The 15,742-nt window shown below is 43.0% G+C and overlaps 1 protein-coding gene across 1 annotated transcript; it reads left to right on the top strand.

Annotated features, from left to right (window-relative positions):
* Positions 1–4,133: 4,133 nt before the first annotated feature.
* On the top strand, positions 4,134–9,630 carry LOC129815635 (keratin, type II cytoskeletal 8-like). The gene is made up of 9 exons (XM_055869614.1): positions 4,134–4,680; positions 6,422–6,630; positions 6,772–6,832; positions 6,915–7,010; positions 7,184–7,348; positions 7,505–7,630; positions 7,790–8,010; positions 8,129–8,184; positions 8,375–9,630. Exons 1-9 carry the CDS (start codon positions 4,258–4,260, stop codon positions 8,539–8,541), a joined length of 1,524 nt encoding a protein of 507 aa, XP_055725589.1. The 5' UTR covers positions 4,134–4,257; the 3' UTR covers positions 8,542–9,630.
* Positions 9,631–15,742: the final 6,112 nt, after the last annotated feature.

Here is a 15,742-nt window from a genome sequence, read left to right as displayed (position 1 = left end):
TCTTGGCAACATGCTTTCCCAACAGTCTTGAAGGAGTTCCCACATATGCTGAGCACCTGTTGGCTGCTTTTACCTCACTTTTACCTCACGGTCCAACTCATCCCAAACCATCTCAATTGGGTTGATGTTGAGTGATTGTGGTGGCCAGGTCAACAGATGCATCACTCCATCACTCTCCTTTGTTACATAACCCTTACACAGCCTGGAGGTGTGTTGGGTCTTTGTCCTGTTGAAAAACAAATTATAGTCCCACTAAGCGCAAACCAGATGGGATGGCGTATTGCTGCTGATTGCTGTGGTAGCCATGCTGGTTAAGTGTGCCTAGAATTCTAAATAAATCACACAGTGTCACAAGCAAAGCACCCCCACACCATCACACCTCATCCTCTATGCTTCACAGTGGAAACCACACGTGGAGATCATCTGTCTCACAAAGACACGGCGGTTGGAACCAAAAATGTGGACTCATCAGACCATAGAACAGATTTCCACCAGTCTAATGTCTATTGCTCATCTTTCTTGGCCCAAGCAAGTCTCTACTTATTATTGGTGTCCTTTAGTAATGGTTTATTTGCAGCAATTCGACCAAGAAGGCCTGATTCACGCAGTCTCCTCTGAACAGTTGATGTTGAGATGTGTCTGTTACTTGAACCCCGTGAAGCAGTTATTTGGGCTGCAATCTGAAGTGCAGTTAATGCTAATAAACTTATCCTCTGCAGCAGAGGTAACTCTGGGTCTTCCTTTCCTTTCTGAGGCTGGTAACTCTAATAAACTTATCCTTTGCAGCAGAGGTAACTCTGGGTCTTCCTTTCCTGTGGTGGTCCTCATGAGAGCCAGTTTCATCATAGCACTTGATGGTTTTTGCGACTGACTGGAAGAAACTTTCAAAGTTCTTGACATTTTCCGTATTGACTGACCTTCATGTCTTAAAGTAATGGACTGTTTCTCTTTGCTTATTTAAGGTGATCTTGCCATATTGGACTTGGTATTTTACCAAAGAGGGCTATCTTCTGTACACCACCCATACCTTGTCACAGCACAACTGATTGGCTCAAACGCATTAATTCCAAGGCACAAGGCACACCTGTTATTTGAAATGCATTCCAGGTGACTACCTAATGAAGCTGGTTGAGAGAATGCCAAGATTGTGCAAAGCTGTCATCAAGGTAAAGGGTGGCTACTTTGTAGAATCTCAAATATAAAATAGATTTTAATTTGTTTAACACTTTTTTGGTTACATGATTCCATATGTGTTATTTCATAGTTTTGATGTCTTCACTATTATTCTACAATGTAGGAAATAGTAAAAAATAAAGAAAAACCCTGGAATGAGTAGGTGTGTCCAAACTTTTGACTGGTACATGGTGTTGGTGTCACGAGAAACCAATAATGAGGTTGTTTTCAGGGTGGTGATTTATTTGCATGTAAGATTGCAACAGGGATTGAATTAGGGGTAGTTTTACAATGTACTATCTTAATATGGGAAGCAGCATACACATAGAACAGCTTTCTATTCCAAATAATTATGAAAGAGCAACCAATTATTCAGAAAGTAAATATGTGATAGGTGATATATGTGATAGGATGGCAGCATTTGGTCCTTAAAGATGATCCCAATTTCGTTGCAGGCAGATAGATACCTTTTTTGTTTTGATCATTGAAGCCAAGGGTCTTGATTGTCAATTATTATTGTTGATCATTTCTTAGTGTGGTATCTCTTGTTCTGTTTTTGCATTAAATTGCAAAAGTTGCCACGATTACCTGATGCGGAAATATACGGAAATCCAATATTCCAATAACTCGAGACAGCTATGACACAGAAGTCGATACAAGTCAAAACGTTATTACTAAAACATGCTGGTTTCGTCATTGTACCAGCAGGCCAAACCCACTTCATTTTTGTAATGTAATGCTACAACATCCCATTGATACACCTGTTACTGTCACATTACTAACCCCTCTGATGGGATAATGGACTGCACACCCATTTTAACCTAGAGTATTAACATTTGAATCTGCTCAGGATGGTATTAAGGCACCATAACTGTTATGCACTGAAGCTAAACACCAACATTCAGAAAAGGTCAGGAAATGCTTGGGGTGACTGACTGTCAGAAAACAGACAGGCAGAGACTTATGTATCACTCCATGCATGCTCTGTGTGTCAATAGCTGGGCCATGAAGTTTGTACATACCAGGGAGGGGTAAGGGCAGCATTGAGTGACACATTTTGCTTGTTAGATACACCAACATGCATGCCTACAGTACTGTACATGAACACCAGCTCACATAATCAACTCATTTTAATATGAAACACACACTGACTACATGTCCCAGACTAGATTACGCCTACTTTTCTGTTTGCGTGTGTGCTAAGCTTACTGTTATTGTTTGGATTATTAGAATTAGATTTTAGCACGGCTGGAGCCGGGTTGTTTACATGTCACCCTTATGACAAAAAAGGTGCACATTCTATTACAGATTTCATTTGATTGTATGTGTAACGGGTGTAATAATCCTCCTCCTCAGAGGAGGAGATGAGAGAAGGATCGGAGGACCAAAACGCAATGGGTGTTGAATACATAATGAATTTATTAAACAAGACGGGAAAAAAACACGAAAACACTATAACAAACTAAACTTGATAACCTACAAAATAACAAACGATGAAGACAGACCTAGACGACGAACTTACATATATCATGAAGAACGCACGAACAGGGAAAATAGGCTACACAAAAGAACGATGAACAAACAAACCGAAACAGTCCCATGTGGTGTACAGACAGGAAGAAAATCACCCACAAACAAACAGTGTGAACAAACCTACCTTAATATGACTCTCAATCAGAGGAAATGAAAAACACCTGCCTCTAATTGAGAGCCATATCAGGTCACCCAAAACCAACATAGAAACAGAAAACATAGACTGCCCACCCACACTCACTTCCTGACCAACTAACACATACAAAACTAACAGAAACCAGGTCAGGAACGTGACAGTATGATATACCTAATATGTGTTTTGGCTTGGGTGTCCCATTGTTTAGGTATTTTCAATTGGAGTATAAAAGATAAAATTAAAGAGAACGTAGATTTGGAAGGCCAAGCCCATCTCTGCCTTGGCCTGCCCAAACTCACCCTTGCACCCTCTCCCCTGTGTGGGCTAGAAGATCCCAGTCACCAGAGCACAGCTCTGACTGGCTGTAATCACAGGATCGCCACACAGAAACAGCAAACCACACCCAGTCAGATGTTTTTGCGTGACATGATCTTTATTTCTTTCTTTCAATTGAAATGTCAGTACTGCAGGTTAAAAAGGCATCAACTCAAATGTCTATGCAATTCTAAACAAGGTGCTGTGAACTGAAATTGGCAAAATCAGTCAGAGTAAATGAGTATACTACTGCAAAAAGTAGTCATATATGTTGTTCATTCATGTGTAAGACTGTACTCTAGGATTGGGAACTTGCCCACCCTGTAGACATGTATACACTTTACTATTTGCATATACCCTTAGAAAATCCTTTTGTGCCACCCTCTGCAAGCCTCTCTAGCTCCCCCTCTTGTACCTGTGTGTGTGTGTGTGTGTGTTGTTGTTTGTGTGTGTGTGTGTGTGTATTGTGTCTATACAATAGGCTTGCCTTTTCTGATAGGCTATGTTTATTTAAGTTCTGTAAACACATAAAGATGTCTACCATACATAGTGACACTACAATAAAGTATCTCCAAGTTTGCACTGCATTTGTACTGCATTGTACTTCATTCACTTTCTCGTAGCTCTTTCTCGTAGCAGAAAGCTAGAGCACATTCCTTCTCAAAGAGACCTCTTGTAAAAGGCAATTGATCCCAACTCCTTGTCTACTCTCATTCTCATCTCTCCAATCCCCCGCACAACTCTCTCTCTCCCCTTTGACCAGAAGCAGGGTGTGTCAGGGCTTACATCCACTCAATCCTTCCCTACCAGTCTGACAGGATGGGCCACTCCTGCCAGCCACAGCCTCAGGGAATCAAGGGAGAAGGAGGAGGAGTGGGCAGCTAGACGGAAAGACAGTGAGAGTGAAGGTTAAAGTGGGTCACCCTGTTTCAGGTGAATGCTCCTCCCCTTGACTCTAGAGCAGGATAAAACCAGCGAGGTGTCAGCTAGATCGTCACTTGACTCTCCTTTTTGAAGCCTTCTTGTCCTTAATCCGTTGCTCTCTCTTTTGAGAATTCAGGCTTGTAAAGCAGAGTCAACACTACCCTAAAGTTGCAACCATGAGCTTCAGCAGGACAAGCTACAGAAGCGGCGGCAGCAGCATGGGCGGCGGAATGGGGGGCAGCACCACCATTCGCAAGAGTTTCACCAGCCAGTCCTTGGCTGCTCCCGGATCCACCCGGATGAGCAGCGGGTCTGTCCGCCATTCTGGCGCCGGGTTCGGTGGTGGCATGGGTATGGGCGGAGGCAGCGGCTTCAGCAGCAGCAGCAGCGCAGGTGGCTACGGTGGTGGTATCGGCGCTGGCTATGGTGGTGGTATGGGTGGCGGATTCCATGGCGCCACCATCACAGCTGTCACAAGCAACCAGAGCCTGCTGGCACCACTGAACCTGGCGATCGACCCCAACATCCAGGTGGTCCGCACCCACGAGAAGGAGCAGATCAAGACGCTCAACAACCGCTTTGCCTCCTTCATCGATAAGGTCAGTTCCTTCCTGTTAACCTGTGTGTCTTCACCTTGGCTGTACTTCAAATGCTAAGCATTCACATCGATATCAACTGCGCACAATTTTACTGTCTGTACTGAAGTGCGCAAAATAAGTGCCTCTACACTGTTCTTTTGACTTTATCATGCACTGACATGAAACATTCTGAACACAGGGTTCAGAATGCTATCATGGTGTTTCTCTCCTTCTTCCATGTCAGACTGTTGTCATGTAACCAAATAGATAATTGACATTGACCACCACCATGAAATACTTGAAGTTTGTATTACCGTGCAATGATCACAATCAATAGAGTAAACCAGAAAGATAACAAATACAAGTTAGCGTTGGCTCTCACCTCACATATTAGCTTGCTAATATAACAGCATAGCATTTCTTGGCTGTATAGAGCTGAGTAAAGCTGCTCTCCAAATGCAGGCATGTTTATTTTTCTACTGACAGCCCTTATGTCACATATGTCACATCTCCCACAATTTACACTCTGACATAAGAAATAAAGAGATGGTAAGACAAGGGAGCTGTAAATCTTATCTCTACTGCTGAATCCGTCAATTCATTGCGACCTTTGGGATTAGAAAAGGGTATAAACTGTGCAGAGGCTGTTTCTGATTATGCCCATTTGTGTTGAGCTTTCACAAAAGTTGTAAAAGGACCCCACCCAGGATGTATACAATAAAGATAGCCTGAAGCCTTGTCAGGTCCTTTGACTTTAACGGCCTCTTTGGCTGCTATCTAAACAAGGGTGGGGACCCATCTCTCCCTCTGACTCACCCCATCGCATGCCTGCAGGGTGTGGTTGTGTGGACAGAGTGCCCACATAGTTCAAACTCTTTTTTTTTTAAAGTCTGGAATGAATGCGTGGCCTTCAGAGTGAAACAGAGCGAAAGAGATGACTCATAGCTATGAGAGATAGGTAAAACACCCACAGTGAGTTAGGGTTAATCCCACATCCACACACAGTGAGCCACTCCTTGTAAGGGAAAGTTTGGATATGCTTTGGCATGCCAAAAAACACTCTCACTGGCCTTGTTTTGTTTTGAGGGTGAACAATGAGAGCTACACATCTCAGGGCAGATTATCGATGGGATTCAGATTAATTTGACCTCCCAGGATGTAGGCTTCTCAGATTCTGTGTTTACCCCTAGACTACCATATGTCATCATCACTTATATCAACAAAGTCTTGGACAGGGAGTGGCTGTTCAAACAAACCTGTGATGCTATCTACACAGCTATGCAGGTACAGATGTGGCTTTTACTGCAAGTCTGCTACAAGGTTGACTTAGGAGAAGTTATGTTTTTGCCACACCCTCGGAGCCCCATTCTTTCCACTTCCTTTAAAAACATCTACAGAAGTCTACCCAGGAGAAAGACTGACAATTAAATCGTAATGTAGAGTCTATGAAGCCTTATCCATGGATCCATCCATCACACATCATTCATCAATGACCACATTCATCCATTTATTCACTCACTCACTGACCATTTCCCTTTTGTCCATGCAGGTTCATGCACATTCATTCATTCATTCATCCACCCATTCATTAATTTGTTTGTTCGTGCTTTTCTTCCTCTTTTCCTTCCTTCCTTCCTTCCTTCCTTCCTTCCTTCCTTCCTTCCTTCCTTCCTTCCTTCCTTCCTTCCTTCATTCATTCATTCATTCATTCATTCACAAGTTTCAGTCAATGGCACTGACCATTTCCCTGTTGTCCCTGCAGGTGCGTTTCTTGGAGCAGCAGAACAAGATGCTGGAGACCAAGTGGAGCCTCCTGCAGGACCAGACCACCACCCGCTCCAACATCGACGCCATGTTCGAGGCCTACATCTCCAACCTGCGCAGACAGCTGGACGGCCTGGGCAACGAGAAGATGAAGCTGGAGGGGGAGCTGAATAACATGCAGGGTCTGGTTGAGGACTTCAAGAACAAGTAAGTTGTCTATATGTCGGATGTGCATGAAAAGTAGACAACTAGCCATTTTAGTATAAGCAATAGTTTGTTTAACCTCAGTGTAACTAGCAACCAGACCAATGACTTTGCATGATATACTGCCCTTCGTTTTTTCACCAGGTATGAAGATGAAATCAACAAGCGCGCCTCAGTAGAGAATGAGTTTGTCCTGCTGAAGAAGGTGTGTGAGATATAACATATCTCGCCATAACTCATGTCACAGTTATTACATCATCCATTAACTCCTCTCTCTCCCTCTCCAGGATGTTGACGGTGCTTACATGAACAAGGTGGAGCTGGAGGCCAAGGTTGACGCTCTACAGGATGAGATCAACTTCCTCAGGGCCGTCTACGAGGCGGTACGAACCATTCATGAACTTTTCACATTTACCATGCAACACATACTGTAGATCTTCAATATCAGAATCTTGGAGAGCTTCAACACTACATCATGATAGCATGAGTGTTCGTCAGTAAATTAGATGCTGGATGAAATCTAAAGTTTTCTCTTCATCCTCTCTTGGTTCTTCAGGAGCTGCGTGAGCTGCAGGGCCAGATCAAGGACACCTCTGTGGTGGTAGAGATGGACAACAGCCGTAACCTGGACATGGACTCCATTGTCGCTGAAGTGCGCGCCCAGTACGAGGACATCGCCAACCGCAGCAGAGCTGAGGCCGAGACCTGGTACAAGCAGAAGGTAAGCCAAGACCAGGTTTCAATTGCAAGATCAAAATATATTAACATAGTTTACCAGAACACGTTCATGCAAAATAAGCAACATTGCTGTGAGCACTTCATCAATCTTCACCGCCCTCCTTTTCATTCTCTTATATTTCCTCCCATCTTTTCTCAGTATGAAGAGATGCAGAGCTCTGCTGGACAGTATGGTGAGGACCTCCGCTCAACCAAGACTGAGATCGCCGAGCTGAACCGCATGATCGCTCGTCTCCAGAACGAGATTGAGGCCGTCAAGGGTCAGGTGAGAGTGAAATCTCATTTCAGAACCTCCTTTGAGAGGATTGACCATAAATGCTTGATGCCCAAGCAAGATGGTTCATAGCACTAGCGTATTAGCCACAATTATATACATATATTTTGAATGAGAGGTTTGCTAACGCGAAATGTTCTCTTACCACAGCGGGCCAACCTTGAGGCTCAGATCGCTGAGGCAGAGGAACGCGGTGAGCTGGCAGTGAAGGACGCCAAGCTCCGAATCAGGGACTTGGAGGATGCTCTCCAGAGAGCCAAGCAGGACATGGCCCGCCAGGTGCGCGAGTACCAGGAGCTGATGAATGTCAAGCTGGCCCTGGACATTGAGATCGCCACTTACAGGAAGCTGCTGGAGGGAGAGGAGAGCAGGTGAGTGAAAGTGGAAGCTGGATAGTTGAGATGTTAGCTTCTTAGCTTAGCATGTTAGCAAGGTTACTTAGCAACTTTATATCCAAAGTTCGCTAACATTGCTCTTATCTGTTTACAGAATATCCTCGGGTGGTGCATCTGCAACAATCCATGTGCAGCAGAGCTCTGGTGGCAGTAAATACCATTTTGATATAATTTCTCATTGTCACCATATAAGACATAGGCCTGCTCTTCACACTTCAGCTTTAGAACCTTTTCTGTTATTCTGACTAATACACACCAAGTTTGACATGCATCATTGACACCAGAATATCCTCTAGCTTTACAGCAGATGACACTGATCCAACTGTCTCTCTGTACCCAGACTACTCCAGCGCAGGCTCAGGTGGATTCGGCTATGGTGGTGGCAGCAGCAGCTACGGCGGCGGCAGCAGCAGCTACGGCGGCGGCAGCAGCAGCTACGGCAGCGGTGGTGGTGGTGCCACAATCACCAAGTCCGTGACATCCACCAGCTCCAGCAGGCGTTTCTAGAGACTGTCAACTCTCCACCCAAACCAGACCCATACCAATCCACGGTGCTACGCAGCTGATTTACAGTTGGATTGATGACCTGTATTTACGTTTATTTTTCAATCCCTCCCAAGACAAAAAAAAAGAAGAATAGGCAAGTTGAATTACACTGCCTTGGTAGATTCACTGGAAAACAATGAAAGTATCATTGTGTTATTTCAGGAGCAATACCTGTTCTCCCCTGTATTATTCACCATAATTCACAGGTAACCAATAATGTACAAGTGCCAGTTCCTCACAAGGCCAACATTTCTATATTTCTGCACTGATGTTTAAGGAATATAAATGGAAAAAGAAAAATAGAATGTGTGAAAACGTAAACCAACCATAAAGAAAGCTTGCTAAGGATCCACTCTGTACCTTTGTCAGCTTGTAGCTTGCATCTACATGTATCAGTGGTTGTTGGGCATATTGCTCTAGCTTCATACTCATAGATGGCAGTGTCATGGTCATAATCAATGAACTTTGGGCACTTGCTGATTTGGCAGCTGAATGGAGAAAACCATTGACCCTATGTGGTGCTATGAACAAGTGATGCCTTCATATTCCTTTTAGGTGATTTATGTATGCTATGAAAGTGATGATGTGCCACAGGAGGTTGCTGAGGGGTGAACAGCTCATAATAATGGCTGGAATGGAGTGGATTTAATGCGATAACATGGAAACCATGTGTTTGAGTTCTATACTATTACATTACTATGAGCCCGTCCTCCCCAGTTAAGGTGCCACCAACCTCCTGTGGTGTTGTCATAACAAAAATAGGCCTTTTTTGCTAACATGTCTCTTTCAGAGTGTACTGAAGTAGAAGGAACAGTAGTCAATCTTCAGTCACATAACTCAAAAGGACATACTTGTTTGTCAGAGGTTTACATTTTAGAGAAGTTTCCTGTTAATAGTTTTCTTCTATGCTTGGTTTTGCTTTTGTTACCATTAGAAAGAAATAATGTTGTGACTAGATTTATTTCTAAAAGTGTTCTCAACAATCTACATAATTTGTGACAATTGACTTAACACCAAAAATAACTAAATAAATTCATTTGAGATCTTAAATCACTGTCTCTAGTGTGTGGAAAGGTTTGCCTTTTTTCTAACTTTTGTTGTGTATTTCACATGCCTCTCTGGCACCATCTAGCTGTGCCTTCTTTGATCAAACTTCAATGTTGAGCATTCTGGAATTTCAGATAATTAAACTGATATTCCTTTTTATTTATATTATTAATAAGAGTCGATTGACACACCCATGCGTCAATCTTAGTAACATAATATTTTTTTATTTTCCCCAATTTCTATCTTGTCTCAACGCTGCAACTCCCCAACGGGCTCGGGTGAGGCAAAGTTTGAGTCATTCATACTCCGAAACATGACCTGCCAAACCGCACTTCTTAACACCCGTCTGCTTAACCCGAAAGCCAGCCGCACCAATGTGTCGGAGGAAACACTGTTCACCTGACGACCGAGATCAGCCTGCAGGCACCCGGCCCGCCATCGCTAGAGCGCGATAAGCCAAGTAAAGCCCCCCCTGCCAAACAATACCCTAACTCGGACGACACTGGGCCAATTGTGCACACGACCTATGTGATTCCTGATCACAGCCTGGGATCAAACCCGGGTCTATAGTGATGCCTATAGCACTGCGATGCAGTACCTTAGACCACTGCGCCACTCGGGAGGCCCTAGAGATATGTTTTGCATGGGCTGCTTCTTAATCCACCGCATCCGCCTATGTCGACCTTCCGAATCTGCAGTGGAAGGTGGCCTAGCGACAGAAGTGTTTGTCAGACCATGAGACATCCTGAAAATTGTTCTTCTCATGATGAAGGCTGTGGCGTCCGAATGGTTTGGCCTACAAATTAATATGGCCACTCTATGGAAAGATGACTCTCACGACCACAAGTGTCACGGGACTGTCTGAAGGTAACCTGATACCGCCTTAAATAATGAAGGGAAACATGGAGGTAGTTTTGTACCAACAAAAAAAGGCATTAAATATGTCTTCAAAAAACTACGATATTTCCTGAGATTTATTATATCTCCTAGGACAGACACTTCAAAAACGTATTCCTTATGATTTATTTTTGTCTGTTTTGCAATTTATGAATGTGTTATTCATTGCGTTTCTATGGGCTGTAGTAGTAAATGTCAAATTCAATATACACTGCTCAAAAAAATAAAGGGAACACTAAAATAACACATCCTAGATAGGAATGAATGAAATATTCTTATTAAATACTTTTTTCTTTACATAGTTGAATGTCCTGACAACAAAATCACACAAAAATTATCAATGTAAATCAAATTTATCAACCCATGGAGGTCTGGATTTGGAGTCACACTCAAAATTAAAGTGGAAAAACACACTACAGGCTGATCCAACTTTGATGTAATGTCCTTAAAACAAGTCAAAATGAGGCTCAGTAGTGTGTGTGGCCTCCACGTGCCTGTATGACCTCCCTACAACGCCTGGGTATGCTCCTGATGAGGTGGCGGATGGTCTCCTGAGGGATCTCCTCCCAGACCTGGACTAAAGCATCCGCCAACTCCTTCCGTTGGTGGATGGAGCGAGACATGATGTCCCAGATGTGCTCAATTGGATTCAGGTCTGGGGAACGGGCGGGCCAGTCCATAGCATCAATGCCTTCCTCTTGCAGGAACTGCTGACACACTCCAGCCACATGAGGTCTAGTATTGTCTTGCATTAGGAGGAACCCAGGGCCAACCGCACCAGCATATGGTCTCACAAGGGGTCTGAGGATCTCATCTCGGTACCTAATGGCAGTCGGGCTACCTCTGGCGAGCACATGGAGGGCTGTGCGGCCCCCCAAAGAAATGCCACCCCACACCATGACTGACCCACCGCCAAACCGGTCATGCTGGAGGATGTTGCAGGCAGCAGAACGTTCTCCACGGCGTCTCCAGACTCTGTCACGTCTGTCACATGTGCTCATGTGCTCAGTGTGAACCTGCTTTCATCTGTGAAGAGCACTGGGCGCCAGTGGCGAATTTGCCAATCTTGGTGTTCTCTGGCAAATGCCAAACGTCCTGCACGGTGTTGGGCTGTAAGCACAACCCCCACCTGTGGACGTCGGGCCCTCATACCACCCTCATGGAGTCTGTTTCTGACCGTTTGAGCAGACACATGCACATTTGTGGCCTGCTGGAGGTCATTTTGCAGGGCTCTGGCAGTGCTCCTCCTTGCACAAAGGCGGAGGTAGCGGTCCTGCTGCTGGGTTGTTGCCCTCCTACGGCCTCCTCCACGTCTCCTGATGTACTGGCCTGTCTCCTGGTAGCGCCTCCATGCTCTGGACACTACGCTGACAGACACAGCAAACCTTCTTGCCACAGCTCGCATTGATGTGCCATCCTGGAAGAGCTGCACTACCTGAGCCACTTGTGTGGGTTGTAGACTCCGTCTCATGCTACCACTAGAGTGAAAGCACCGCCAGCATTCAAAAGTGACCAAAACATCAGCCAGGAAGCATAGGAACTGAGAAGTGGTCTGTGGTCACCACCTGCAGAACCACTCCTTTATTGGGGGATGTCTTGCTAATTGCCTATAATTTCCACCTTTTGTCTATTCCATTTGCACAACAGCATGTGAAATTTATTGTCAATCAGTGTTGCTTCCTAAGTGGACAGTTTGATTTCACAGAAGTGTGATTGACTTGGAGTTACATTGTGTTGTTTAAGTGTTCCCTTTATTTTTTTTAGCAGTGTATATATCTACATATATATATATATTTCTTTTTTATTAAGTATTTTGGGGGGGATACCTACAGGGGTCCTAAAATTTTAAATGATATAGCTAAATGTTCCATGGTATGACCATCTTAAAACAATTCCATATGTTAGCTTAGTAGAACCCTCCCCTGAAGGCTTAGACAGGTAGTCTGACAAACACATTACTCAAAAACCCAGTTAGTGATTGGTCATTGTCTTATGAACGGACACAACACTCAATTAAACAAATAATTAAAGACAACATCCAAAGTCCCAATGTTTTATTTCACTCATTTCGTGTTCGACAATTGCGTTTGATCAAACTATTTATGACTTCCTGTCCTACTCAAGACAGTCTAATTACATTGCATTAAATAAACATAATCACATAAACAATATCAACCTACTCCCTTTATTGCGCACAACTTCTTCACAGAGTCTCATATGACTGGTAGAAAGCAGGCCACCATACACTGAATAGGGTGACATTTCAGAGGTGGGTCCATGCATATTATTTAATTTTAAATACACATAATTGTCTACTGCACAGGGATTGTATGGAGGTTGTCTGTGTGATTTCCCTTTATGTTTCTGGACACTACCTCCATTCCCGGTGAGGTCTCTGGGCCAACTGAGGTCACCCATTCAGAAGTCAAAGCATTTGGTGTCTCCCGCTTCTGGACACGATAGACACACGTGCACTAATATGGCAGCTCCAGTTGAGGTTGTAAGGAGAGCCTCCGATGAGGCCAACATTCGGTTTGTACCATTCTGTTGAAAGGGGGAGATAAAAAAGGGTTACTGTGAAATCTGAGCATTGGGTATGTAGTGTAAGATAATTCAGACAGTCATTACTCAAGTGGATTACACTGTACGGGAGTGGGGTAAGTTGAGCCCAAAGGGGTACGTTGAGACACCCTTGTTTCTAGGAAACCATGCACAAAATTAATAATTTGACCAAATATTTAGGAAGTGGTCATCATTTCATGGAGGCTGTGAAGGACAAAACCACATGAAAAAAAGTGGTAAGCAAGTTCGGTACATGAAGGGATTTTCACCAAGTCAATTCATTTATTGTATTAGAGGTTGCCTAGTTAAATAAAGGTAAAAAAAAAAATGTAAAAGTTACAACCCCCCCCCAAAAACATCTTAATAAAATGCAACTAACTGGATTTATGTCAACTCTGTCAGACACCATAGAAGGCATTTCATTTTTACAATTATTGTCCATTATAAACTGGGTGGTTTGAGTCCTGAATACTGATTGGCTGAAAGCCATGGTATATCAGACCTTCTAAACCGGGTAGTTTGGATGGGCTAAAACAGCATTTAGTCATGTGTATGTGATACCGTATACCATGACTATGACATTTAGCATTTTCACCTTTATATCGTTGTGCCTTTCACCTCGATAAAATGACTACATCAACAATAGTTCGACATGCCACAATAAGCCTTTAGATTAACTTGAGAGAAACCGAAACTAAAAGAACATCGTGAAGCAAACAAAGTGGGCACTTACCTGCTTCACTGTCTGTTGTGCAGAAAAAGGGATACATTGTGAGTTTGGGAATACAACAAAAACGGAGCTGAACATCATTCTACGGGACTTGTATGGTTCAGTGAGAAACAGGAATGCCGAAGAATATAGGATTGTTTAGCAGCTACGCTGGACTCAGAGCTGGTTTGAACTGACATATAACAACCCCCCTCTCATTTTGGCATAGTATACAGAACGACACCGAATTCACAACTTGCAACAATGTGTCTGTCGACGTAATTAAAAAGTTGAGGGAAGAGGGGCGCGATAAAGCTGCCCACCCAGTGAACGGCTACATATGGTATGTAACTGTTAGCTAGCTAAATCATTCTAATGTTCCCTGACAATATAACCGGTAGCTATGTAGGCCTAACTATTAGCTAACGTTATTTTGTCTTATATTTCAGGTACACAAAAGAGCCAATGGGAGTGAACACCCTCGGAAAAATGCTGCCAAAGATCTGCAAAATAGCTGGCCGTCGCAGATTTACACAAACCACTGTCTTCGAACCACCATGATCCAGAAACTGTTGGGTGACAGAGGAACGAGAAATAGTGTCTGTTAGAAGACACAGATTTGAATCCTCTCTTCAAAGTTACTGGAGGCCAAATCTGAAAGCGGTGGAGCACCTCGGGGGTGTGTGATATATGGCCAATATACCACGGGCTAAGGGCTGTGTCCAGGCACTCTGCGTTGCGTCGTGCATAAGAACAGGCCTTAGGCGTGGTATATTGGCCATGTACCACATCTCCTCGGGCCATATTGCTTAATTATATAACGGGTGGTTTGGGATTCCCATTGTTAGAGCCTATCCTGCCCATGATATATGAGAAAACATACACACACATTCATAAACAGTGCCATCGTTTATGTCATTACCCAGCAACACACTACTCCCTTTACTACTACAACTACTACTACTACGACACAGTCTCCTCTGAACAGTTGATGTTGAGATGTGTCTGTTACTTGAACTCTGAACACCCTCCCTGGGTGGGGACAGAATGTCCTGAAAGGAACACAGTAGTAGAGCTTGTCTGTCGATAGCTCCTCTTATCACATACATTGACTCACACTTGCACCCTGCTTACATACTAAAAAGGAACAAAAGGTCCTTGTCCTAATTCTGACTAAAACTACACACATCATATTTATAGAGGTATGATTCTAATAAATTTCATACAATCATACAATGACAGGGTAGTTTTAGTTATAGATCTACGTTAAATGTATACATAATTTAGTCATTATTCATAAAAATCCCATAACACCTCCCCTACCTTGTCACAGCACAACTAATTGGCTGAAATGCAATGAGGAAAATTTACTTTTAAGAAGGCACACCTGTTAATTGAAATGCATTCCAGGTGACTATCTCACGAAGCTGGTTGAGAGAATGCTAAGAGTGTGCAAAGCTGTCATCAAGGTAAAGGGTGGCTATTTGGAGAATCTCAAATGTAAAATATATTTTGATTTGTTTTATACTTTTTTGTTTACTACATGATTCCATATGTGTTATTTCATAGTTTTGATGTTTTCACTATTATTCTACAATGTAGAAAATATAAAAAATAAAGAAAAACCATTGAATGATTAGGTGATCTAAAACTTATGACCGATAGTGTACATAAGGTCATTTTTCAGTTAATATCCATTATAGACAGTTTTTAGAATTTGAAACACTTATTTTGGAGAGTTCGAAATTGGGATTCTTTGCGCCGGACAAGGGCATTTCTGACAAATTAATAGTATGGAAAGTATTTAGAAATATATATATATATATATATATATATATATATATATACATTTTAGAAGATTCCCCTGCATGTACATTTTAAGATAAAATAATGCAACAAAATAAAAATAGTTTCCTTACTTTGTCTCACCTTTCAATAATCTTTCAA

This window comes from Salvelinus fontinalis, chromosome 18, assembly GCF_029448725.1.
Source record: "Salvelinus fontinalis isolate EN_2023a chromosome 18, ASM2944872v1, whole genome shotgun sequence".
Lineage (NCBI taxonomy): Eukaryota > Metazoa > Chordata > Actinopteri > Salmoniformes > Salmonidae > Salvelinus > Salvelinus fontinalis.
This window is presented reverse-complemented; position numbering and strand designations above follow the sequence as displayed.